The 27,667-nt window shown below is 43.6% G+C and overlaps 1 protein-coding gene across 1 annotated transcript; it reads left to right on the forward strand.

Moving 5' to 3' along the window:
• Positions 1 to 3,226: 3,226 nt before the first annotated feature.
• On the forward strand, positions 3,227 to 26,958 carry UPK1B (uroplakin 1B). Its single transcript, XM_027105725.1, has 8 exons — positions 3,227 to 3,296; positions 13,130 to 13,217; positions 14,268 to 14,468; positions 16,847 to 16,921; positions 17,603 to 17,725; positions 19,871 to 20,050; positions 24,500 to 24,583; positions 26,020 to 26,958. The coding sequence occupies exons 2-8, from the start codon at positions 13,149 to 13,151 to the stop codon at positions 26,068 to 26,070; spliced, it is 783 nt and encodes a 260-aa protein (XP_026961526.1). The 5' UTR covers positions 3,227 to 3,296; positions 13,130 to 13,148; the 3' UTR covers positions 26,071 to 26,958.
• Positions 26,959 to 27,667: the final 709 nt, after the last annotated feature.

The raw sequence follows: 27,667 nt of genomic DNA on the forward strand, positions 1-27,667 counted from the left end.
GGTTCGTGCCCTGGTCCGGGAAGATCCCACATGCTGGCAGAGCGGCTGGGCCCGTGAGCCATGGCCACTGAGCCTGCACGTCCGGAGCCTGTGCTCCGCAACGGGAGAGGCCACAACAGTGAAAGACCCGCGTACCACAAAAAAAAAAAAAAAAAAAAAAAAGTGGATTTTAAGTGAGGGGTCTGTTTAAGGAGTGCAGTGTTTGTGAATAGAAACATTCCAAAGAATAGAACATTCTTTGTTCCAAAGATGAGAGAGAAGCCCCATGAGGGTTGGAAAATTTGAGGGTGTGTATAGGACCAACATCTGGTAGTCCAGTTAGAAATCACATTAGTCACCAGACTTGTTAAATTGCCTTGGAACTACCACAGAGAAGGAATAGCAATGCAGGGTGATGGGGCAGTGGTATGGCCAGGCAGAGACTGGGCACACATACCTCCCTTTAATTCCGGGTTACTGAGGTGCACTGAAGATGGATTCAGTTTGAGAACTGGGGTACTGGAGTGTGGGTGAGACTGGCAACTGGCTGCAAACCAGTGAAGGGGGCAGAGCATCCTCTGGTGCTTAGGGGAGCTGTTTAGGGTTGGGCGAGCGTCGTTATCAGCTAGACCTGTACAGCTCCCCCTGTCTACACTGTGGCTGCTGGCAGTGAGCCAGATGGTGGATGGTGGTAAGGACCAAGAGGAAGGGACCGCAGCCTCTCCCAGTCCAGTCACTTAAGACAACATCACTTCACTCTCAGAGGAGTGTATACGGGGAATCTGAAGGGGGATTACCTGGGAGATACCCCCCCATCTCCTCCCCATATCCTCCCAAACCACTGGAGTCTCAAGTCTAAATTGTAATGATAGGAAGAAAATATCTAAGTCTTTCTAACTGAACTGAGATTTTTAGTAATGAGAATTTACTGATGAGCTTTGGAATGGGGTTAAAAATAGTTAAGGGAGCCACCGAACCAGAGGGAAGGAGAGATTAGCAGAACAGTTAGAAAGCACTTACAGTATTGGAAAAATAAACCAGTCATACTTACACATTCAGGACCTGAAATGCCTCATCTAATCACTTACAGATATTGTCTGAAAATTAATCTTCCTTTTCCTAGCTAGTCTCTGGTTTCTTGTTATGGGTTTTGTGTTCACATTATCTATTTTGAAAAGATTCATGTTTATTTTCTCCCCACATAATCCTAGTAATAGAACATAAAATGCCTAAGATATGAATGGAAACATACATCCTTGTCTGCATCCTTGCTACTTTACCATAAAGATTTCCAAAAGAACATGTTTTTAATAATTTACCTATTTCTCTGTAACATAGATCGTTTGTAAACATATGAACTACAAAAAAGAGTCATCCACATCACATCATCCAGATATAACCCTGTTGATATTTAATTTCTTCCTAACTTTTTAATTCATATATACATATATACACTTTTTAAAAAAATAAAAGCGTGACAAATTGTACACACTATTTTGTAACCTGCTTTTTTCACTTGTAGCACTTAGAAGAGTGTCTGGAACATCATAAGTTCTAGATAAATAGTTATATAAATAAATACTGAAGGAGGGAGGGAGATGCAAGAGGGAAGGGGTATGGGAGCATATGTATATGTATAACTGATTCACTTTGTTATAAAGCAGAAACTAACACACCATTGTAAAGCAATTATACCCCAATAAAGATGTTAAAAATAAATAAATGAATAAATAAATACTGAATATAATAACTGAACATATTTCCATGTCATGAAGTATTTTTCTTTTTTCTAAACATTTTTATTGGAGTATAATTGCTTTACAGTGTTCTGTTAGTTTCTGTTGTACAACAAAGTGAATCAGCTATACATATACATATATCCCCATATCCCCTCCCTCTTGCGTCTCCCTCCCACCCTCCCTATCCCACCCCTCTAGGTGGTCACAAAGCACCGAGCTGATATCCCCAGGGGATGCAGCTGCTCATGAAGTATTTTTCTGTGGCTTCATTTTTTTCATCACAATTGCATAGGATTCCACTGTGTGAATCTTGCTATCTCTAACCATGCCCTGCAGAGCTGAGGAGGAATAAGGCATGTGATGGACTCAGAGATGCCCCGTGCAGGCCCCCTCAAGGGGGAACATGCTGCCCAGCTGCTGGGAGTACTGGCATCTCCAGCCTCCACTACCAGCCCCCTTCAGGGATTGCTTTAGCTACAAGCACCTTCCCAGGGCAACCCACATCTAAGGACTGATTATAGAGGGGCCCAAGGCAGAGCGACTGTGATAGGGCATCCTCCTCTAGAGTTTCCTGGGGCTGTCCACCCTGCATGGCAGCTCAACTTCTCTCTCTGCCCCGTCCTATTTCTTCCCTCTTCCTTCCATGGGTGTTTACTCGCTAATAAATACACTACACACTGTACTCTGTCTCAGAGTCGGTTCCTGAAAAACCTAACCTGACCCATGAGAACTCCCAAAGTCTATTGATTAAGGCACTCAGTAAATCCTGACATTACTGCCAGGACCCATGGCTCATGCCGGGCTAAATAAACTGTGATGCACGTATCCGTGATGTGTTATGCAGCCTTTGAAAGAAATGTTTGTTTTGTTTAGACGTTGTTAGTGCTGTTATGACACATGGCGGCTCCAGAGGGAAGAAGGAAAGAAAAAGGAAGGGAAGAGAGAGAGGGGAGAAATTAATTGAATAACATCAGATGAGTACTTGAGCCCTCTCTCTATCTCGCAATCTTTGTTTCCAGATCTCTTGCCCCTTATTAGGCTTTGGACCAACTCAGTGGGAGCATTTACTTGGGCAAGTACTATCCCCATAAATGTAGAGTCTGCAAGATATAGAAACTGAAATTAGACATGACCCTGGACACATAAATGTGTACCAGCCTGACTGTGAAGAATTGGGACAGTGGATAGGACTTTTAATGCATAAGAGCAGAATTAAGCATTAAATCACGCTAATAGAAACAAATCAAATCAAAATCAGAACAAAAGCCCTGAGTGTGTGTTCGAGGAAGCCCAGACCTCTGAGGAATCCAGAAGGTGCTTGCATCTGTCAGAGTCACACATTCCAAAGTAGCAGAAATCTACTGGCTGAAAGTTTCCTGTTACTTCCGGCCTCAGAGAGGCAGGCTCAGGCAGCATCGGGCTCAGCCCATGTGAGATGCCTTCTCCCAATCACAGACCACCCTCCCCTGGTCCCAGAGGTTCAAAGGATTGGTACAGGGTAGAAAAGCACCTCAGGCCAGAGCAGTGTGCACAGTGGGCCGGCACAGTACCAGGAGGTGGAAGAGGGGGAGAGGGCAGGTGAGTAGACCCATTCCACTGGGCAGGGAAGATAACTGCACTCTTAGGGGTTGGGGAAGAAGTTCATTTCCTGATGAACAGAGTCTATCATTTTTTGTAATTTAGGATATTGTGACTATTCTGTTCTCTTTAAACTGTACAAACTGCTTTCTTAACCCCTTTGATATTGTCCAGTGCTCAGAACTGAGATAAAGTTCTTCCAGGGGGTGTTATTCATCCATCCTGATTTCCATCTCACATTTCCACCTCTTTACAGAAAGACCAAGAAAAATCCAAGAACCCTGGGAAAACCTCTATCTCCTGATTAAATCTCAGATAGACAGACACTTTTGAGGACCTCCAGTTTCTATGTAGAGTTAAAAAAGCAAAAGGAAAATTAGCCTAGCAGAGAGAAAGTTTCCTAATCTTCTTGTCAGAAATCATTTGGTCCTGTCTACTCGTAATGGGATTTGTGAGGCAATTTACTCATGTTTCTTCTCGGCAAACAGTTCTGCTTAATAAATGTTGAAATAGGTCAACAAATTAGCTTTTATCTACACAATGTTATTTTTACATAACTTATTTTTACTCTTCACCAGTTGGTGTTTCCACCAGGATTTGCAGGTTGTATTTTTTTGTTCTAACAACATTTCTACACGTAATACAGATTAAGTTTCAAATAATAACAGTATCATTTTATGTTTATGAGCTTAAAACCCCACTTATAACTAGCTTTAAAGATATTTATGACATTTAGAATTTTTATGAATTTTAATGTCTTTTTTTAAACTAAAGATAATGTTTATTGATCACTTTTGCCTGAATAGAATCGCCAAGCATAAGAAGAACTCACTTAGATTTTATATATATATATATATATTTAAGTTATATATATAACTTGGGTCGTATCGTTTTCAAACCTCATAAAAAATGTTTGGCTTTTTTTTTTCTTTCGCAATGAGGAGAAAATTTCCTTATTTTTCTTTCTACTACAACAGACTATTTTTGCTTTCTGCAACAATGGGCTTATAAATCAACTCACCTATATATTTTTTAACTATCTGGAAAGAATCATAGACTTGTAAGTACACAGGGGATCTTAGGCATCATCTAGTCAAGAAAAACAAATGAACACTCGGAATTTCTTTTGACCTCTCCTGCTTACATTCTTACGAAGAGCAAACACTGATCAGCCCTAGAATATGCTTCCCCTTGACGCTGAAATCTGAGCCTCATGGCCATGAAGGCTACCCACACCCCTGGTGCGTCACTGTTCCCTAACCAGGGCAGAGACCAAATTCATGAGGAGGTGTCTTAATTTCACCTGCCCCAAGGAATCTCCATGGTACTCCTGCCCTGGGGCTGGGCATCCCACTGGCATTGCCCACACCCGAGGTCCTCACTTGGCTGAGAATGCCTGAGCCATTGCTTACATCTTACTCCATGACTTCAGGTGAGTGAGTGACTCAGCTCAGCACAGCAAGCATCAGGGACCTAAAGCAGTGCTGTCTCATAGAACTCTGCAAAGACGGAAATGTTCTACATTTGCCTATTGAGCACTTGAAATGTGGCTAGTGCAACTCAAGGATTGAATTTTTAATTTATTTAATTGAATTAATTTGAATTTAAATAGCTACAAGCCTCTACTAGTCACCACACTGGTCAGAGCAGGTTTAGAGCTAAAGCAAGAAAAACGAATGGATGCTGTGGGCCATGGGGGTCATGGCCATGGGAAAAAGCTCCTCCTTTCATCATTCCCACGACCTCGTCATACCCTAAGTGTAAGCAGACCAGCAATTGCCCTGATCTAATCTCCACAGCCATCTTTATCCCCATCTCTGAGTCATACAAGTGTCTAATCTTGTTCTGGGTTTCAGAATCTGGGCTAAGGCAATAGCCTATTATCTGTTTCATCCTCTCCTATTTCTCCTTTTTTTTCTTTTGTCAATCCAAATTTCACTAATAGGAGCTAAAGTGTGAGGTGTGGTTTGTGTGTTCTCTGGTCCAACAAACTTGGGTGAGGAAAAGAGGTAATGAGCTTGAAAAACTGATCTCATGCCTGATGGGTGAGTCTCACTTCTTTTTCCTCCTGCTTTGAAAATTGGTTTGTTTAGTAAGCAATGGCGTTTAGACCTAGTCAATGTGTCTGGAAACATCAACACTGTAGGGATGAATAATTTTTAGAAGAAAACAAACTGAATGAAGACACAAGAAAAATACATAAAGAAAACTCCAGCCTTTCAAAACTCTGTACTCCTCAGAGCAAAGGAGTTTCCTGGAGGTTGTGCAATTTGAATAAATCATCATGGTGCCAGGCCACTGGGCAGTCTTCCACAGGGTGGGGCTCACAGGGGCTATTCCTGTGTGTGGAAAAATTTTGAGGTGAACTGTGCACTTTCAGGCAGGGGCAATGTCGTCTCTGAAGGGGGACAGCTGCTATTCCATCCTCTGCCTGCTACCAACCCCATTTTTTAAAATTCACCCCATCCCATCCACTTCCTTACTAGCTCTCCCAAATAACAAAAAAAGAAAGAAAGAAAGAAAGAAAGAAATCAAATATATATGAAGGAAGCACTGCTTTGGAATAACACAGGAAAGTTTCAGTAAACCCCATATTTGAAAATTTCATCCATACTGGGAGCTAAAATGGAAGGGGGGAAGGGCAGATACACCATATTATCAGGAGTCAGTCTCTACTCACAGCCCGAAGCCCCCAAATCATGGGTTAGGAAGTTCATCTGTTCGTCTGTTCTCTCTCCTCAGGCCTCTTTCCCTGTCAGGGTGTCTTCCCTCTCCCTTTGGAAATACAAGAACGGTTTCTACTAAAATCATTCACAATGAGGCATTGACATCGATGGCTCATGAGGCTCACGGTGCCTCTTTTATATGTATTTGCATTTTAACCAGGAGCAAAGGAGTATTCTTGAGTTATGGGAATTTGGAAATTAGAGTGAAGAGTGAGGAACACTTTGAATGGAGGTTGAGGGTAGAAGGTTCTCACCTTGTCAACTTTGTTTATGTGACTCCCCTTCTGGCTAAACTTGTAAGGAAAAAGGGCAGGGGAGTATCTCTTAATTTTAAAGAAACATAAAGGGAGGTGGTATCTCCCTACGTTAAAAAGAAGAAAGATCAGCAACAAATTCAATACAAAGGCCTGGTTTAAGAGTCAGGAGATCAGGACTGAAATCTTGACCCTGAAAATGACACATCGTTGATCTTGAACAAGTCACTTTCCCTCCCAGAGCTTTGGTTTCCTTGTCTGCACCATGACGGAGCTGACTATGAAGCCTCTCGGTTTGCAGCCAGAGCTGATATTCAATCATGCTATGAAAGGGCACATGGTCAATAATGGCCCTGAGATAAATGACATCTTAATTTCTCCCTAATCACATACCTTCTCAGTAAGACGAAACTACTAGGAGTGTAGTCACTGACTTTAAAGTGTGTCACTCATCAAGTAATTTGAAGTGTATAATTTTTGTTTCTTTACTGCAATTATTTGTCAAATGAGTTTTTAAAATGTACAGCAATCTATTCCTTTGTGGGTTCAGAATTAACTTATTAACAAACTTGGGTAAAGAAAAGAAGTAACAAAAAAAGAAAGAAAAAGAAAAACGGTAATGAGGTGCCAGGTTAGATTGCCATAGCAGAGGCCAGTAGGGAAGAAAAGCCACACACGCACACACACACACACACACACACACACACACACACACACACACACATCCACCAAACAGGACCCAGTGTGGGCTCGCTTGGAGAGCTGTTTGCTTGGGGCAAGAGAGGTAGGTAGAGAAGGAAGGATAATTCTGGGCAAAGGTAGTTGGGGAAAGAAAACGTTTTCTAGCTGAGCTTCAGAAGGTGGTAGAGTTCAAGAAGAAGAAATGAGAGACCACTCAGAGGAGCGGAGGAAGGTAAGTAGCTGGCCTTTTGGAGCCTGGTTGGTACTGATTGAATATAAGCCGAGGAGTTTGTACTTTATCTCTTTGGTTGTCCAGCCTCCCCTCCATGGGCCAGAAAGAGAATAAAATGATTGGGTCTGGACAAATACTGTAGATACAGGGAAAGGGAAGTCATTAGTCTGTCTCTAAGAGCTAAAAAGCCAAAAAGTTCTCAAATTTAAGCGCAACAGAGTAGGAGAGGAGAAATTTGGATTTGGAGAGATTGGTTAGCAGGAGAGAATGGGTGGACAAAGCCATCTGGCACCAGGAAGCAAAAAGGAGCCTATGGCTGAGCCTGTGGTGGAGCAGGGGCTCTGGAGGGCTCTCCTTTGAACTGAGGCTGTAGGGAGCACCTGGGTCTTTGTTGTGGTGCACGGGCTTCTCATTGCGGTGGCTTCTCTTGTTGCGGAGCACAGGCTCTAGGCATGGCTTCAGTAGTTGTGGCGCGTGGGCTCATTAGTTGTGGCTCGCGGGCTCTAGAGCGCAGGCTCAGTAGTTGTGGCACACGGGCTTACTTGCTCCGCAGCATGTGGGATCTTCCTGAACCAGGGCTCGAACCCGTGTCGCCTGCATTGGCAGCGGATTCTTAACCACTGCACCACCAGGGAAGTCCCATCATACAGTATTTGTCTTTCTCTGTTTGACTTATTTCACTTAGCATAATACCCTCCAAGTCTACCCATGTCATTGCAAATGGCAAAATTCTATCCTTTTTTATGGCTGAGTAGTATTCTATTGTATATATATACCACATCTTTATCCGTTTATCTGTTGATGGACACTTAGGTTGCTTCCATATCTCGGCGATTGTAAATAATGCTGCTGTGAACAATGAGGTGCATTTACCCTTTTGAATTAGTGGGGCTTTTTTTTCAGATATATACCCAGGAGTGAAATTGCTGTGTCGTATGGTAGTTCTATTTTCAGTTTTTTGAGAAACCTTTCCACAGTGGCTGTACCAATTTACATTCCCTATGTGGCTCTGTTTTAAAACAAAATTAAATCACAAGTTTTAGATGCCTTCATCATTCACTGTTTGTTCTGGTCTGTCTGCTTCAAGAAACTGAGGCAAAGGTAAAGAAAATGAATATTGGTTGGGTAACTAATATTGTGTTAGAACTTCACACATATTCTCATGTAATTTTCATAGTACCCCTTTTAGTTAAGTATTATAATACCCATTTAGAGATAAAGCTCTACAAGATTAAGTAATTACCAAAGGCCACAAAACTTCTAAGTGGTGGAGCTAAGATTCAAAGCTAGATTTGTCCAAAGCCCATGCTCTTTCTACTTCATCATACTCTAACCTGTTCTGCAATAAAGTTCTAGGCAAATAATTCACTCATATATTCTTCTCACTCAAATATACATTTTTAAAATTTATTTCACCTGCCTTTTTACTGAGTAAAATAATTTATTGAGTGCCTACCACATGTAAAACGCTGTGCCGCTTTGGACTGAAAAAGACAAATAAAACAGGGTCCCAGGGCCTTCTGCTGCCTTGGAGACTCTTGCAGTAAAGTGCAGGAAGCCCTTCATAGGTTGATACCAGGAGGAAATAATGCACAAGGGGAGCAGAACAGAGTCCTCCCTGAGTAATTTCTGTGTCAGGGGGGAAGCAGCCCCAGTACAGAGGAGGAACCTCAAGGGTCATCGCTGCATCACCTCATAATCTGGACCAGAGGCTCCAGAGTTGGCCAAAGCCTAGGGATGAGGCCCAATGGCGGTGTTAACTGTTCAGGAATGCTGGTGCAATGTGCAGAGGGCCCCTGCCATAGGGACGTGCTGTTTAGTACCTGACTCTGGCCATACCCCAAGCACACCTGGGAAGCTTTTTTCCCTCTCCCAAAGAGCTTCCCCCCTCTCCCCTAGCCAATGAATCCTTCCATGGAAAATAAAAAGGGGCACAGATGGGAGATGGGTAAGGCTTTTAGCACCCTCCAACAGAGCAGCCCTTGAGTAGGGAACCGGAGGAAGGTGAAAGAGGCTGCTTCACCTCAACCTAGATGCCTTTGGCTGTGGTATCAGTAACCATTAAAACCTCCCTCCTAGGCCCCAGGGGTCACTGGTACATGAAGCAAAGCCACAGCCCAATAGCCTGCCCTTCCTAAATATTCCTCTAGTTATTATTCATACTTTCTCATGCTTGTAAATGATCTTGGTGTTTACCAATCACTTCGACATCTTTTATCTCAGTGATCACAACAATCCCATCAACAAGTTGTGTTTTACCCATTTTGTAAGTGAGGAAATAGACACTGAGTGGCATTACCCAAGGTTACACCGTAAGGACTGGGCAGGACTGCGTTTGAACCTTGGCTTTCTAACACCAAGTGCGGTGTGCTCACTGTTAGACCACAGCCAGTAGACCACCCTGCGAGCTGCCAGAAGCCTACACTTGGCTGTCTAACTGCCACCCCTCTTGACATTTGTGGCTGTTTGGGGGATGCAATAAATATTTTACGTCTTCTAGACAACAACCTAGTCAACTACAAGTGGCCGAGGAGAGGCTATGAAATGCTGGCTCTCACACTGACCTGCACATTTGTACCTCTTCTAAGCATTTTGTTCCCAAGGGGTGCATGAGAAAGGTGCAGGTCTGGAATACATCTAGACAGATTTTCTGGAACAACGTGTGGGTGCAGCTCTGGGTTTGGGACAAATGTGCAAATATGAGTGCAGTGTTGAGGGGCTAAGGAGGCAAGAACTTAGAAAAGTGAGCGAAGAGAGGCCCAGTGATTCTGACCTTTGCAAAGGCAGGATCACCTGATCAGGGAAAAGTGGTACCTACTCTCTCTGCTCCAGATTTGGCGAGGAAACAAGCCAGGTGTTTCTTCTTCTACTGAAAGTATTAGCCATATGGCAGGTCTTTACAAACTGCAGTGTTAACTTAAATGATCTGGGTTTGAGTCTCCGCTTTTGCATTTTCTAGCCACGTGCCTTGGGCAAAGCAATTAATCCCTTTAAGCCTCATTTTCTGCATCTGCAAAATGGCAAGAAAGCAGATTCTCCCCTAGATCCTCCAGTAGGAGGACAGCTCTGCTGACACCTGGATTTTAGCCCCATGGGACTCATTTCATGCTTCTGACCACCAGAACTGTAAGATAATTCCCTGTGTGTTGTTTGAAGTCACTAAGTTTGTGGTAATCTGTTATAACAGCAATAAGAAACCAGGAAAGATTTTGGTAAAAATACCCATCTCTCAGGTCTGTTGAGAGGATGAACACAGAGTGCCAGCATGTGCTGAGGACATTAAATGACAGCTTTCACCATCACTTTATTTTGTGCCATTATCTAAGTTATGACGCACAGCTGAAGGAGGAGAAGGAACGCGTAGCGGAAAGGGAGAACCATCTAGCGAGCAGCCACTTCAGCATTCTGTGCCCATCCACACAGTCCTGCCTTCCTAAATCACATGCCCCTCCCTGGCATCTCCTACCTCATGCTTGTCTAGATTTCTTCACTTTACTCTCCTTTTTCCTCACACCAAGTTCCCACCTGTCTCCTTCCTTCTTTTTTCCCACTCTGGTCTGCGTTTCCCCACCCTAATTCTGACTTGCAATTCTTCCACGGAGTATTCATAGGTCTCTTCCCCTTTTTAAAAACTCTTGTGTGGCAGAGTCATCTTTGGGAAAGTATGCATCGTTACAGGATATATTTGGGTCACTGGGGCCAGCTCTCTTGTTCAGCAGCTCCTCCTGGACCAATAAAGCCCTCTTTCTTAGGTGACCTACCTGTCTTCTTCCTTTTTCTCCGTAGTCCTACTTTCCTCCTTTATTCTACAGTGTACAGTCATTTTTGCTGTGCAGCCATGTTGCTACAATCACACTTTAAATTCCTTGAAAGAACAAATTGTCTTCCTTCTGTTCTTTAAGCCCAGCTGATGACCATAAATAGGCTGCTATCTGCAAATGGGTCCTAATTGGTACTGGGTGATAATGGGGCTGCTTTGGGCCTCTTTTGCCCTTTACTCTCTCTATGTACTTGTGTTGTCTGAACTTCTACCTTTCATGGTCTATTTATCTGTGTCTCTAGTTTCGACAGTAACCCAACTGGTCAGGAGCAATATCTGTGCATTCCAGTGAGGAACTTTATAATGTGGCTGATCCAGCTATGTGAGTAAGGCTCCCCTTTGGGGGAGGTTGTGCATTAACTCCTTCGCGGCGCTCAGGCTCCGCTCCGTCTAGTGTGCCACAATCTCGGGAAAGAATGAATGACATTTCTAAGCCTGAAATGACATTTCCAAGAGGAAAGAAATGAATGGCATTTCTTAGCGGAAGCTACGCAGAGGGATCTTGTAACTATGGCCCCATTTCTTCTATTCACTTGGCAAACACTGATGGAGTACACCATGTGCCCAGTTCCGGGCCAGAAAACACTCATAAATTTCAACTCCAGTTCCCACCACTGCCCAGGTGAACAGGTAAGGGAAAATATTTAGAGATGTTTAGGATTACTTGGAAGGTTGTGAATACTTACTTTAGAGTGTAACAATGAAGTTACAATTTAGCAAGGTCTGAGTCGAATAGAAGGCTTCCCTCCCACGCACGCCGGAACTTCAGCCAAACTGGCTAGTGTGTTATCTCCTGGGCTCCTTACTCTTCTAAGCCTCTACTCCCTGACCTTTCCTTTCCTTCTACCTGGAATGTCACCCCCATCTTCCTCCCACTCCCACCCACCTCTTCTTGACCCATCAAAACCATATATACTCTGCACGCCGTACCTCTTCCCTCCTCAGAACTCCCACGATACTTAAGGTCTTATTAGACACATTATAATGACTTGGGAACACAGCTTCCCTCCTAAAGCCTGAAATTCTGGAACACAACAATCTCTCTTACATATCTTTGTATCCCTCAAAATGCAAGTTGTGTCATATAACCCATTTTGATTTCGAGCCTGAGTGGATGAAGTGGATAGTTAATTTAATTAACAAAACACTGAGAGATGTGGATGGCTTATCTCAAGGTAATTCAAGTGCAGAGGCCAAAATAATTCACCCAAACACTTACCGTGTATTCCTTCCAGAGGATCCTCAGGGAGGGAGAGACCCGCTTTTTAAAGTGCCAGACACAGCACTAAGCCTTGTAGATAATTTCTGGGAGCCAGCATGGGCTGGGGAGAAGCGCTGGGGCTCTGGAGCCATGCAGACCAAGGCCTCCAGCCCAGCTCTTCCACTTACCGGTTGTATGACCCCAGGGAACTTAATTTACCAATTTAAGCTTTAGTTGCCTCATCTGCAAACTGGAGCCTCCCCACCCTTTTTCTTCTTCTACCTAATTAGGTTATGAGAATGACATGTGTGGATGTACATTACCTAGTAGAGTGGCATAGAGAAGGAACTAATGTTAGCCCCTCTTTCTCTCCTCGCCCTCCCTTATGTGACGGGGTATTTTTAATTTGCCAACTATATTTGAAGATAACAATACATTCTGAAAATGATGGGTTTTAACCGCTGCCCGGAGTCCGTATGGGAACCAGTCGCCCACCCTGCCCATAGGTTTATCCTTTGGGCTTCCGTTTGCCATGACCAAGGGCAGGAAGAGCCATACCAGGGACCTTCAGTTGTGCTTCATCACCACCTCCGGTCTGCCCTCGGTGACTATGGGGCCTCAGTTCATCACTCAGAAGGATGCAGTCTGTATGTTCCATACCCTAAAGAACTGCTGAAAGTTGGTGATGAGACTCAGGCTGGCTTTACTTTTTTTTTTCTCCTTTATAAAATTACTGTGATCACTGAACTGAATAACCAAACTTCTTCCATGGCTAAATGATCACATGGCTTGGTTTGGGTGCTCTGGAACACGAGAAGGCGGGGCACGGTGGTGTGACTTAGCTCTGCTGTGGAACTTGCAGCAGCAGTCTTCATCCCCTGCTCCTAACGAGTTGTGATGTTCTCAGGTGTGTCCTCAGCCTGTGGGAAACCGTGAAGATGGCCAAAGATGACTCCACTGTTCGTTGCTTCCAGGGCCTGCTGATTTTTGAAAATGTGATTATTGGTGTAAGTAATGAGTATTTTCCAGGAAATTCTGCTCTTCCTGTAACTATGATTTTAGATCAATCGAAAGTGAGAGTTTAAAGGGAAATAATGATATAATGACTGGTTCCCTACATCTTTTCTTCCTTTTAAGAAGTGTGTTAGTAAAACATGCTAACTAGAAGTTAACTATATAAATAATCCTATATAACTATGTAATATATCAAAAGACCATGTGGGAAAAAAAAGAGAGATTTCCCTCCCAACTTTACAACACAAGAATCTAAAAGCAACCACGCTAACCACAGTCAGTGTCCAAGCACTCTCAACACACACGCTTTGGTGTGTCTTTCCTACCCCTCCTTGGTTTGATTTCCACAGCCTCCACTGTTAAGGTTGTTGGGGACAAATGTTTGCATCTTCCTGTGCTGGTCACACGGGGCGGGGGCGGGTGGCAGTACTGGGATGTAAGAGTAACTCAGAGGCCAGGCTGCGTGGGCGCAGTGTGGTGAGAGCACTTAGGAGCCAGGATCACTGGCTCTGGGCCCAGCCCTGACTATGACTCTGCGTGACTCCGGACAGGTCATTGCCTTTCAGGGCCAAGATCCTTCATCTATGAAATCCAGGGGGCAGGAAAGATAACCACCAAGGTTCCTCCCAGCTCTAATGTTCCATGGCTCTCTGGCACAGAGAACATGACCAGGACCAGTTTAAATATTACAATCCAGGAATATGGACAGTGGGCAGTGGGAATGGGAGTGAGAGATTATCTTCGTACAAGAAGTCATTGTTTGAGCGGTTCATGCCCCAGGGGTTTTATAGATGGTCTGAAATTGTCTGGGTCTCCTGACAAAGAGCGAGAAGATAGAGCGAAACGTGGAAGGAGGCATGAAACCAATACGTAGGATGGAAGGAGCTGTTTGACTTCCTGGCAACGAGGAGTTTAAGTCAGTTGCTTAAAGCCTATGCAGGGGACAGAGTTAGTCTCTCTTAGCACCATGCCCCTACTCCTCTACCCCTTTCCCAGTGCCGCTCTCATGGCCGCCAGCCTGACAGAATCCCCTCTGCCCCCAGATGTGCGGCATCGCCCTGACTGCAGAGTGCATCTTCTTTGTGTCCGACCAACACAGCCTCTACCCGCTGCTTGAAGCCACTGACAATGATGACATCTATGGGGCAGCCTGGATTGGCATGTTTGTCGGCATCTGCTTCTTCTGCCTGTCTGTCCTGGGCATTGCAGGCATCATGAAGTCCAACAGGAAACTTCTTCTGGTGGTAAGACCTTAAAACTCTCTACATTTCTCTCCTGGACCAATTTAGATGGATTGTTTCTTCTTCCCTGAGCACAGTGCTTTGGTTTTCAGTGGGGTAGGAGGGAGCACAGAGTGCCAGGTGAGGAGGGAGTAGAGGGGAAGACCCTCCCTGCAGTGAAGATTATCCAAGTGGGGTCAAAGATGCTCTCCTCTATGGGAAGTCCAGAAGAGTCCAGCACAAGAGAAGCTGAAGGGGAGACACCTGGAGGTCACCTGTTGAGTATTTTCCAGATCTTCGCTTCTCTGACTGGTGTCTGCATGGGCCCAACAGATACAGCCAGGAGCTACACAGGCCAAAGGAGAGACAGTGAGAACTCGATAATTAGACTTTTTCTCTTGAGAGTAAGTAGTTTAAAATATTGTTTTAATAGTAATCAAGTGTTGATATAGTAGGATATAAATCACAAAATATGCACGAATTTTTAAGAGAAAGCATGAGCTTTTGTAGGCATTTTTGAGCTCAAGGCTGATGATGTTGTGGGATGGCCTACACTTCCCATTTCACGCATTCACTCTGCTTTTCAGGGACCCTAGAAACCCATGCTGGGTGACATGTAGAGAACAGCTGCTGCTCCCACCTGCCTGTGGAGGCTCTAACTCTGTGCACCCATAGGGAGGCTTCTGCCCCAAACCTCAGACAATAGGTTGTGCCCTGCCTTTGCAGATGGGAGCAAATTTGCAGCCAGCCGGGCTAAGAACCCTCGGTGTTGGGTCTAAACTTCTACTCCCTTCCCCCATGCTCAGGACAGCAGTTTCTTGCCCTGTGATGAGGCCCCATCCTCACTCCCTACCTGAAATAACTCTCCTAGCCAAAGGCTGCAGGACCTGAGTTCCACCTTCATGGAACGAGTCCAGCAAGCTAAGGTGCTTGTTGGTTGGAACGAGTTCAGCAAGCTAAGGTGCTTGTTGGTTGGCTTTTCCTGTGAACTAACATCATCCTGGTACCTAGGGAATGCAGAATGTTTACATTCTCTGGGTCTTTAGTGTGAGTTAGTTCCAGGGCAAAAGAACCCACTTTTTCAGGGTGGGGTTAAGGAATGCAGGGAAAGGTAAAGAAGGGGCAGGTGTCCTTAGAGACGAGCTTCAGCTGCATCCCAGCCTCACTCTGGGCCAGTCACGTGTGTCTCGCACAGCCGGGAACATCCTTCACCACGCCTGGCAAAGAGATGGAGCAGCGCGCCCTCCACACGGCTGGAGGAGAGAACACCTGCACCCTGTGCCTCCTTTCTGGAGCGTCTCTAAGGGGCTTCTGAGCCTCTTTAAAGGGAGCCAGCAAAGCTCTCAACAAAGAGCGATGCAGCCACTAATACAGAGGGAGGCAATGTTATGAGGCCTCTGAAGGGGTTCCTCCTGTTAACTGAGAGAGAGAGAGTTAACAGTAGCCAAAGCCTTTTTCTGGGCGGAATGGTTAGGGCAGCAGAGGGTGCCGCTCTGAGAACCGCCCCTGCCCAGGGAGGGAGAACCGTTTGCCCTGCGCTCCTCCGCTAACACTGTCACAGCGCCCCTTCTGAAGAAGAACCCAAGCACCATAAGCCTATGTGGAAGGCTGAGGACAGCAAAGACAGGACTCTTGCAAACATTCCCCGTCCCAGTTTCGGAGAACATTTGTCCTTCAGATATTTGCCAGACATAAACAGGGGCAGTGTGTTGTGGAGCCATCACATGTGCATGCGCACTCTACCACACACACACGCACACACACACAGCAACAAAACACACAATGCGCTGTTTCACTCAACTGACCTGATGCAACTGGAGTGGGAGTGAGTGAGAGAAGATGCTGGTGAAGAGCTGTGTACCTGGAAGCTGCCTGCTCCTCTCTCATAAGACTGGACGTTGCCAAGAGGGAAGATGGATATTAAACGCAGCCCTATTCATCTTTGACCTCGGTAATCCTCAATTCTCAGTAAACCATAAAGAAAGTGTCTCCCAATGAGAGGTGAGTTATGAGTCTCTACATAGTGTGTGATACGCTGATTCTCTTGCCAGCCATTGGACGAACACACACACACATACACACACACACCAGTTCATTCTCTTGTATGTTTTTCCCAGTTAAAATGGAAATGCAGGGTACTGAACTGAGAAAGCTTTGTATTCAATAGTTGTTTGTTCTCTGGGGAAAGGAGAAGAGTTGATCTGATTAGCACCTAGCACCAAGTCTGGCTCTAAGCAGCTGATCAACGAGGGTTTGTTGAATAATTATGTAAATGATCAGATAATTATATTTAGGTGAATGGGCTGCAGAAAACATAACAGTTATTTGTAAAAACAAAACAAAACAAAAAACTCTCTTCGGAGGTAGATGTAATTCTTGTATTCCATTTGTTTCCCTTCCAGTATTTCATTCTGATGTTTATTGTATATGGCTTTGAAGTGGCATCTTGTATCACAGCAGCAACACAACGAGACTTCGTGAGTACAACCTCAAAAGAAGAGCAGAAATGACCATATGAATCATCATTACCATCATAACACTACAATAACTGACACATATTAAGCCCTTACCCTATACCAGGCATTGTAATATGCACATTAATAATAAATATATAATTTTTCTCCTCATAGTAACCCTATGAACTAGGTATTCATTTTATAAATAAAAATAAAATGAGACTTAAAAAATAAAGTAACTTGTCCAAGGTTACTCAGCTGGTAAGTGAAAGTGGGATCCTGAATCCAGGCCGTGTGATTCCCGGGGCCCGAGCTTGCACCGCCGTGCTCTTCGCTACTCTGCCACAGTCACTGGCCTTCCACTGGGATGAGCAGTAATCCACCACATCTGAGACATCCTCCCATCCAGCACCCTGCTTTCTCTCCTTTTTTCCATTCCCTGGCCTAGGCCACCCCACAATGCCTGTCTACCCTTATCTCATTGGAATTTCTTTGGAGATGGGGGTCTTCTCCCTACAAGGGGGACTTCCGCCACCCGGAGCAGCCCTACTCCCACCCCCAGCCCTACTCAGTGACTCTGAGCTCAGTTTTACTCCAGGAGACAATGTTCAGGGACCCCAGCAACATGCCGAGCAAATCACTTCGCCTCCTTGAGGATTACTGTGCTAACTCTTCCTCTTGTGTTGCCTCCTCCCATAATAGTTCACACCCAACCTCTTCCTGAAGCAGATGCTGGAGAGGTACCAAAACAACAGTCCTCCAAACAATGACGACCAGTGGAAAAACAACGGAGTCACCAAGACCTGGGACAGGCTCATGCTCCAGGTAATGCCTGCAGCCCTGGGGAGATGCCATTTGGTACCTAAACCAGTATCCAAGGGCACATGGATGATTAGGAATGAAGTTAAAGTGTGGGGACCACTGCCTCCAATGGGGCTTCCTTCACAAAGAGACTTGACATAGGCAAGTTCCTCTATTCCTCTCATTTACTGGCAGGGACTAGGCGGTGTACACATGACTCAGTGGGACCCCTAGATCTATATTTTATTTTAAGCCATGATGTTGATTAGCTTCCATTCATAGGAGTAATGACATTGGTAAGAAATTTAGATTAATCACACACTCTGCCTCTTAGAACTCAAGCATCACTTACATTAAAAAAATGTTGCCTCCAGGCTTCCCTGGTGGCGCAGTGGTTGAGAGTCCGCCTGCCGATGCAGGGGACGCGGGTTTGTGCCCCGGTCCGGGAAGATCCCACATGCCGCGGAGCGGCTGGGCCCGTGAGCCATGGCCGCTGAGCCTGCGCGTCCGGAGCCTGTGCTCCGCAACGGGAGAGGCCACAGCAGTGAGAGGCCCGCGTACCACACACACACACACACACACACACACAAAAAAGTTGCCTCCACCCCACAATGAACTCAAGTGGCAACTATTGTCTGCTTTGCTTGTTTAGTACCTTTTCACACCTGTGGGCTAGTCCTGTTAGGAACCAGAGGCTATGATTTGATTTGATCACCTGTTTTCCTCTAACTGGCAATCGTAACCTTATATCCACATTTACCTCAAATACCATCAAAAGTACAAGTCTTTCAGAATACCCACTCTCACCCCTACGCTGCTGTATGTGAATTCTCATCCCTGCATAATGAGGGGACACAACTCATTGTGTCGTGTGACACAACTCTCCCATGGCTCCCCCCCCGACCCCCTCCCCACCCAACCACCTATGTTTCCCAGTCCATCATCAGCAAACCCCCTTATAGCCTCCACCCCTTCTTTGAACTCTCTCTTTACCCTCTATCTTCTAAAATTTCCTTCATTTAGTCTAATATTCCTGTTCTATAGTTTTTTTAGCCCATCAGGACCTCCAATCTGTTGGCCACTTTTTCACTTCCTATCACTCTTCTAAGTCAAGTTTTTTTTTCCCACTATGTTAGCAAAGAACTAAGCTTTTCAAATGAAAATGTGAATGCTCACATATGAAAATCCACTTACCAACCTTATAAAGCCCAGTCTGAAATAAGTCTGTTTCAAACTTAACCATTTGCCCCCAAAATGCTCAGGTCAAATTACAGAATGATTATTTTCTTTGGTGAGATATTTTCCATAATCCAGTGGCAAAACAGGACATGCTTTTAAGATAGTCACTTTATCACCAAGTTTGCTGAATATATTTATCTTAAAAGTTGAGAGATGCAGTAGTATTTATTTCTTCCCTTGAAACATTTTAGCAGAATTTATAAAATGGAAGGAAAGTGATGTGAATTGTGTTTTATCCCCTCTCCTCAATTCTATCTAGAGTAATATGAGCTATGTGTTAAGTGATCTTCCTTTCCTATGTAGAGGCAGAACCATGTGCCACTAGGTTTTGGTTATTTTTTCCACTTTATTTTCCCCCATTATAAAAATAATACACAATTGCTCCAGAAAATGTTAAAAATACAGAAAAGTAAAACAAGAAGAATTACTCACGATTTCTTCACCACAAAAATTTTAATTTTATGATTCTCAATTTGCTCATATGTAACATGAGAATAATTATAACTCTCTCACATTATTGTAGCAAGATATTCGTACTAATAATGATTAACATTTTTTAAGGGTTTACTATGGGCCAGGCATTGTGCTAAACGTGTTAAATGTATTGACTAATTTATTCCTCACACAGCTCTGTGAGGTAGGTACTATATTTGTCCCAATTCAGTTAAGGAAAACGAGGCTTAGAAAGTTTAACTCGTCAAAGGCTACAGAGCTCATTAATGGCTAGTAAGGTGATAAATGTAAAAGTATTTTGCAAGCTCTACAATGTAATACCTTAAAAACACCTTCAGCTCTCATTAGGGGATTTTTAGTAAATGTAAGATACAGTATAATTTCCATATCTTCTTTCTCCATAAAGTCTCAGTTGCCACCTTGGTGGCTCTAGCAAGGATTATGGAAGAGAATTTTGTTTCTCTCACGTGCTGACAGGACAATTGCTGTGGTGTAAATGGACCATCAGACTGGCAGAAATACACCTCTGCCTTCCGGACTGAGAACAACGATGCCGACTACCCCTGGCCTCGTCAGTGCTGTGTTATGAACAACCTTAAAGAACCTCTCAACCTGGAGGCCTGCAAACTAGGGGTACCTGGATACTATCACAATCAGGTGAGTCCTTGCTTCTCCCAAGACCTGCCAGGAGGTTTTTCTGCTGTTTATGAAGAAAATACTGGTTAACTGTAGGTAATAGTCTCTCACTAAGGAATTCTGCATCCTTTTTCCTAAACCTCATGTTAACTATTTCGTTCTCTGTTAATAAAATGTAAGTGCTAATCTAGGGCTGATCTGGGAAACTTTACATTTTAATAAATGAACAGAACGCGAGAATTGCAATAGCAGAATCCAATTTTGTTTAAATGAACACGATTTGTATAATGTATAGAATTAGTATTTTGAAAAGTATTTATATCAAAGATTTGCTCTATTTTTGCAAAATGTAAATTGAAAGGGATGATATACAAAAGGAATGTTTTGCCAGTTCCAAAACAAAGGCAATTGCTGAGGGTAGATGCAGTAATGGTACACCCACCTGCCTCATTCAGTGGTAATGTAGGATCGTCTTAATAAAATAATTAGATTGGTGATTTGGGTAGAAGCTAATTCACATACAAGTGGTTTTTGAAAAAGTGTTTCCAGCCTGATGAGAATGATATGATGATCATGAAAACAAACATCAATTGAGTACTTACCAAATGCCAGACACTGCTCCAAGTACAATACAGATATTAATTCATTTAAGGCTCCGTGGGTAGTGTCACTTTGATCCTTATTTTACAGAAAAGGAACTGAGATACAGAGATGCTAATAATTGCCTTGCCCAAGGTCATGCAGCTGGTAAATGGAAGAGTCAGGATTCAAATGCTAGCAGCCTGGCTCCAGAGCCCAGACTCTAAACCAAGAAAGAACTTGGTAATAATCCCAAAAAGCCCTGAAGAGAATCCTCATACACTTGAAGTCAGCCTCTGAGATGCTTACACTGCTGTGCATTACCACTTTGAGGAAAGCTAGTTGTGTGCCAGTACATTAAATAATTGAGAAATGCCAGACTCTTTGGTCTTGCAGGAAATAATACAAAATGCCTTTTCAGAATGAACGACATGGCACTGCTGGTCATCATGCCACCCCTGGAAGGGTGCCTGGACTAGGATTGGTTGCATTAATCTGGAAAATGACATGGGAGTGATAGAGATTATTTTGCAGAGTTGTTCAGAGCAACCCTCATTTAGCCTTTTAGCAACATTGTTTTGGTATCATTTTAATTAGTTATATTCAGACTGCTAAAAAAATTAAATTTATTGCCTATAATCACAATATGCAATATAACGATCACTCTGAGGAATAATAAACTGCTTTTAACATTTCAGCCTTGGAACTAGTCCATGCAGACATATCTTGATTGGATTGTAATTCCATACAAACTGTATCATATCTTTGAAAGAGACCAAAAAGGATTTTTGCCATCAGATGATTGGTTTATTTCACAGCCACACTATTTTCCCTCACACATAGAACATTCTAGTAATAAGGGACACTTTTGTCACACCCTCCCTAACAGTCCTTGGACTCACCACGTCCTCTACCCACTAGCTATACCACAACTACAAAGTCATGTCACTGAGCAGTACTCCCACACCAAATTCCTGCATCTTGAAATTCCTCTCTGTCCCTGACTCCCTGTGCTCCTACTTTCTCAATCTCACTCATTCTTCACCCCTGACATAATCTCTTATCTACTCATCCTTCCTGCTTCTCCCTACCCTGGTCTCCCAGATTCCCACATGCCACCATTCTCTCCGAGTTACAGGTCCTGCTAATTCTCCTATAACAATCCTTTTCCACAAAGCAAAGTACGCCACCTCAGTACCTCATATACTTTACTTCTATTATTGCAGTTGATACCTTGAAATATAATTATTTGTTTGCAAGCCTATTTTTTCTATGAGTCTCCTTGAGGACCATGCATCCTTCAATTCTGTATCTTCAGTACTCAGCATAATGCCTGGCACAGAGAAGGCATCAATAAATGTTTGGTGGGTGGGCAAATGAAGAGATGAATGACCCTTTTTCACATCCAAATTGTAGCTTTGCGAGATCTGCAATGCACAAAGAAAGGCTAACAAAACTAGGGAAGTTGTCACAAGTGTAGTAATAATAGAAACCCACCAAATGTCACATAGCATGTCAGACGCAAATATATATGTTCTTACATCATGGTTCATCTGCCCCCAAAATGCTGTGTGCAAATTCTAATCACTACACCTCAAGAGCATTATGATGGAACTAAAGAAGATCAAGGTAGGCGCCACTACAATGAGAAAAAAGCATCATGAAAGGCACTAAATGAGAAGAGGTGAAAAACTGGGGCTTCTGTCTGTGAGCTTCATGAGAGCAACACCCATTTCTGCCTTGTCACAGCTGAATGCCCAGTCCAGTGCCTGGCACCTGGCATAAGTGGGTTTTTATACATATTATTGGACAAATGACCACTTCCCAGGATTGTCAGGGGGATCAAATGAGTGATGGATATAGGAGTGTTTGTGAAACATCAAGTGTGTCACAAATAATATCCTTGTAATTATTACTTCTTAATTCCATTCATCCTAATCAGGGGCCTGCTTTGTGCCAGACACTTGTTCTAAGTTCTAGAGATTCAACAATGAACAAGATACAATCCCTGCCCTCGTAGAGCTTGCGCTGTAGTATGGGAGACAGACCACAAACAAGTTACCAAACCAATACACAGTAAATTCCAGGTAGTAATAAGTGCCATGAGCAGAAATAAAGCAGGATATAGAAAATGATGGGGGGAAAGGTATTTTTCTCTATGGTTGTCAGGAAAGGCTTTATTAAGATGATATTTGCACAGGGTTCTGAATTAAGTGAGGAAAGGAGACCCTCCCTTAAAAAAGATTGAAGAAGAGAGTTCTGTAAAAAGGAAGCAGCAAGTGCAAAGGCCCTGAGGTGGAGGCCCTTAGCTTTTTGGAGGAACATCCGTATGGCAAGGCTGGAACAAGTGAAGGAAGAGTAGGAGGCAAGCATGCATCTAGATTTTGTAGGGCCTGAAGCTTATCAGATTTGTGGGGAGGGGTTCTCCTCAGGAAAAACAGTTTAAACTACACATGCAAAACTAGGTACAGGACTTTGAAATGGTCTTGCGAGGAAGCAGCCCTGAGCCCAAGCTCATTAGCTTTGCAGTGAAACAACCTCCGCTGGTGGCAGCTGGGGTCACAGAGAGAGGCAGGGCCATATCATACAGCACCTCGTAGCCATTGTGAAGACTTAGAATTTCATATTAAGGGTGGTGGGAAACTTTCAGAGGGTCTTGAGAAGGAAGGTGAAGTGATCTGACATGTTTTACAAGGATCCCTCTGGCACTGTACAAAGACTAGTAGGGCACCGTGGGTGGACTCGGGCCTCAGGGAAACCAGCCAGGAGGTGATTGTAGGAATCCTGAAGTGAGGCCGTGGTGGACCAAGGTGGTAGCAGGAAGTAATAAGTGTTTGGATTTGAGATATATTTTAAACCCAAAAGTGTTTGCTTAAGAGAAAAACAGTTAAGGATAATTCCAAGATTTTTCATTTGAGCATCTAGGTGAGTGGGGGAGTCAGGTAGATGGAGAGGTGTAAATGGGGGAGAAATCAAGGCGTATATAGCAAAGGCAGGACATGCAAGTGGATGAACCAGGGACTGGGGCAGGGTTAGAAAGGATAGAACTTCAAGTGGCTACCTGGAGACCCTGGGCGGGGCCTAAACTTCAAGGTCAGCCTTTCTAAGACATTTCTCTCTGGATCTCAGTGTTCATAAAACCAGCCTGGTCATGGCATCTCCTAGGCATTCCTGTGATTCCAAGGGCTTTAGTGGAGGTCGCTCAGATGGCAGGTCTAGACCCATACGTGTGTATCACTCCAGTACTTTGCATAGAGACTAGAACAGAATGTGCTACATATAAAACTTACCAGATTATGGCATGCATGAATGAATGACTCGATGAATAAAGAATGATTCACTCTCTCGCACGCACCCCGTGGCTCTTCTACAATACTATAAAGATATGTTGAAATATGATGTCAAATGAGAATTTACGAAGCATGGTATAGGAGTTCCTTTAATGACTAAAAAATAAAGCCTCTAATTTTCACTAACTGGAAGAACTTTTATTGAAAAACAAATCAAAAAGTGACCCTGCCCTCAAACACCAAAATCACCAATAAAATCTTTGGGGAGAGGAAAAAACTCAAATTTTATTAAGAATACTTTACATTGCCACATATTCAATATGAGAAAAATGTTATGCTAAAATAGCAGCACCTCGGTTAGATTGAATGCAAAAACAAATAAATATGATATAGAATAGTTCTTCATAAGGATTATTCCTATAGATTATTCCTATTTCTTCAGTACAGCACAACAACCTAGTTGTCTACAGGAATGTAGAAATAGCCTGGTTATGTTAAACTGGATGTTGGGGTGACATTGATTCAAATCAGCTTCCCACCCATCTCTTACATCTCTTTTCTGGTCCCTTTCATGTGGATATGGAATCGCCCACTCCTCTAGGGCTGCTATGAACTGATCTCTGGACCAATGAACCGACACGCCTGGGGGGTTGCGTGGTTTGGATTTGCCATTCTCTGTTGGACTGTGAGTATTTCCCATCACATGTTTCATTTCTGGGAGGATAGTGATAAGGAGAGACCTTGAGATTGCCCCTGGTTAACCCAAGCACGCTAGACTGACTAGAAAAAAAGCTTAGACCTGAAGGCTAGTCAGGAAGCTGCTGGCACCAGGGCAAGGACAGTGGATTCCCTCGGGAGGTAGGGCGTGAACTTCCCCTACCAACCAGATCCTTCTCTGGCTGACTGGGATGCACTTGTGTGCTCCTCCATCTCTCCAGATCTCATAAATTCATTTCAAGTAGATATCAAAGACTGTCATCTCTCTAGATGCCTCCTCTAACCTGCCTCCCTCCTTCCAAAGAGCTGCCTTCACCAGTCTCACCTTGACCACTTTATGTGATGCACATGCAGCAAGAGGGTAGAATGGTAGGTCTCAGCCCTGAACGCACATTTAAACCTCATGGGGGATCTTGGGGGACAAAAGCATACCTGAACCCCAGCCTCTGAGATTCAGATTTCAGTTGATCTAGGTGCAGGACCCAGGTCTTTTTTTTTTTTTTAATTTTCCAGGTGATTGTAACTTGTTGTCAGGATTAAGAGCCATTGCATTCAGGAAGCAGTCCCAAACTTTTGGTTTCAGAACTCTTTTACACTCTCTCAAATATTACTGAGGACTCCCAAAAGCTTTTGTCTATGGAGGGCTGTATCTATTGATATTTACCCTGTTGGAAATTAACACAGAAATTTTTAAAAACACGTGTTAATTCATATAAAATAACAATAACAAACTAATTACGTTACTATTAACAATATATTTCTGTGGGAAAAAAGTGACTATTTTCCCAAACAAAAAGATATGAGAAAAGGGGCAGTATTTTTTTTTTTTTACATTTTTGAAAATCTCTTCAATGTCTGGCTTTAATAGAAGACAGCTGGTTTCTCATATTTCATCTTCATATAATCTGTTATAATATGTTGCTTACGTTGAAGGATTTGAAAGAAATCCATCCTACACGCTGATATGTAGTTGAGAAAACAAAAGTGTTTTGGTAGCCTTATCTAAAAATAATTGTGAATATTTTCCTTTGGTACTACACAAAACTTGCTAAGTAGTAGTTTCTTAAAGGTTAGTTGCAATATGAAATCTGAAACTTCATCAAAGAACTTTTAGGACTCTGTTACATTAAAATACATTACATTGGTTTGTCTTGCAGTTTGCATAAATATTTACCCATTCGTGATTCTAGAACATCATGCATTGGTCATTTGGGAAAATATTGGTTCACTGTGTGACAGGATGGACTCAGAGTCACCTCTGCCCCTGTGATGATGCTTAAGGCAAGATCATTCTTAAAAATCCAGTGTCACCTGAGCCTGAACGAACCTCATATCATTTTTCTGCAAGTACCAGATGTTTCTAAAACAATTCCTTATTTATTTTTCTTTTCCTTTGTATTCTAGTTTTGGGTTCTCCTGGGTACCATGTTCTACTGGAGCAGAATTGAATATTAAGAATAAGTGTAACCACCATACCACTCCCCACAGTGACTCGGGATTTGGTGCTGGAACTCCTAATATTCCACCTCTGTGCTCCCCGGGAAATTATGCATTCTTCCTCAAATTGCCAAGTCAGTTGGTGTGGAATTTCTTTAGGTTCTTTAGGCTCTCAGACTCCTGAAATTCCTACTACTAATGATTTCACCCTGATCTAGGATTCTGCAACATTGTTATAGACCATAGGAAAGGGAGAGTTTAGGATAGTAGATAATAACTATTGCCATCTCTGTTTATTTTTAATTTGGGGGCACAAAGACATTCACAGGAGCCTGTCTTATCACAGCAAGCCAAGTCTGTATTTGGACAGCAAATCTGCCTGTATTTCTCTCTGCTTTCTAAAAGAAACCTTCAAAGGCTTTCATTCATCTCAGTATTGTCCGCGTGAGAGAACTAAGGAAAAGACTCTGCTGAAATATATCTTTTGCCTTTGTTCTATGGTGGCTCCCATCTACAGAGACTCAAGTGATTCTCTTAATGCCACCTTGGGATCCTCTTATTCTCCAGGACAATGCCCGATCTTGAGCTAACAATGGTTGTAGTTTCCTCTCAGACATTGCAGAGTGATAGGTGTTAGTAACCTCAATTCTCCCGCTAATTAAAAGTATGTGGACTCTGGGGGACAAAGGAGGGACCTGTTATATATTTACCAATCTCATCCCATCCGAAAGCCCCTTTCAAATAAGGGAGAAGCAAGCCCGCTGTTAGATAGGTGATTTATGGTGATTTTTTTTTTACTGTCAAAATATTTCTCTTCTGATCTATGTTTCCTTTTGCAATCCTGAAGGAAGTTCTTATAACAACATTTGTCTAGTCTTATAAATAAAGAAGGCTTTTAAATATGTTCACTTTCTTTTCTTTTTACCAGTGTCATAATTGGTCATATATGAGGCTAGCAAAATGGGCCTTCCAACAGAAGAGCTTAGTAGGCTCACGGGAATTAAAATTTAGGAGATGGAAAATGCAGTCAGGTGTGGCTTCCCTCTGGATACCGGGTAACCCTGCTGTACAGTTGAATGATTGGAACTTCCACGTTTACTTTTTGCTCCTGCTGCCCTTTGCCCAGAAGCGGGGATGCAGTTGCTGCTCCTCAGATCCTTTCCCCCTGCATCTCTGACTCCAACTGCTCAACTGTGTCCCCTAGGAAGGAAATGTACCTGTCACTTCAGGGTCCCACTCGCAGCTGACTCAGTCACATGGAGTAGCCCACTCCCAGGCCTCCACCCAGGTTCCTGTGCCTCAGTCTGAGCCCCGGGGCAGGGAGGGACAAGGAGGGGGAGGGCGCTATAGCCTGCACCTGGGCGGTAAAGCTGGGGGCAGCAGCCGGATCGCTGATTCCCAGGACAGGGAGCCAAAGGCTCCTGCTCTGACACACGACCAGCTTGCCCCTCCCCTGCCTCGCTTGCCTCTCCAGGACAGGGTTTGGGGTGTCAAGATAAATGACACCTGCACTTGACTGAGGAGGTTCTCTCTGTGGTCTTTTTGAAGAGAGGAGAAGAAGGAAATTCGAGCTTACTCTGGGCAAAGCTTTGAAGCGCCTCTCTCCCTTCTCTCT

Source organism: Aethalodelphis obliquidens, unplaced genomic scaffold (assembly GCF_003676395.1).
Source record: "Aethalodelphis obliquidens isolate GAN/ISIS:26980383/991018 unplaced genomic scaffold, ASM367639v1 scaffold1, whole genome shotgun sequence".
Classification (NCBI taxonomy): Eukaryota; Metazoa; Chordata; class Mammalia; order Artiodactyla; family Delphinidae; genus Aethalodelphis; species Aethalodelphis obliquidens.

Excerpts from the sequence above, each read along its gene's own strand:
- UPK1B (XM_027105725.1), top strand. The coding sequence starts at position 13,149 with ATGGCCAAAGATGACTCCACTGTTCGTTGCTTCCAGGGCCTGCTGATT. Across the intron at positions 14,469-16,846 it reads ACAGGAAACTTCTTCTGGTG|TATTTCATTCTGATGTTTAT; the intron begins GTAAGACCTTAA and ends TTTCCCTTCCAG. Across the intron at positions 20,051-24,499 it reads CTGGATACTATCACAATCAG|GGCTGCTATGAACTGATCTC; the intron begins GTGAGTCCTTGC and ends CCACTCCTCTAG.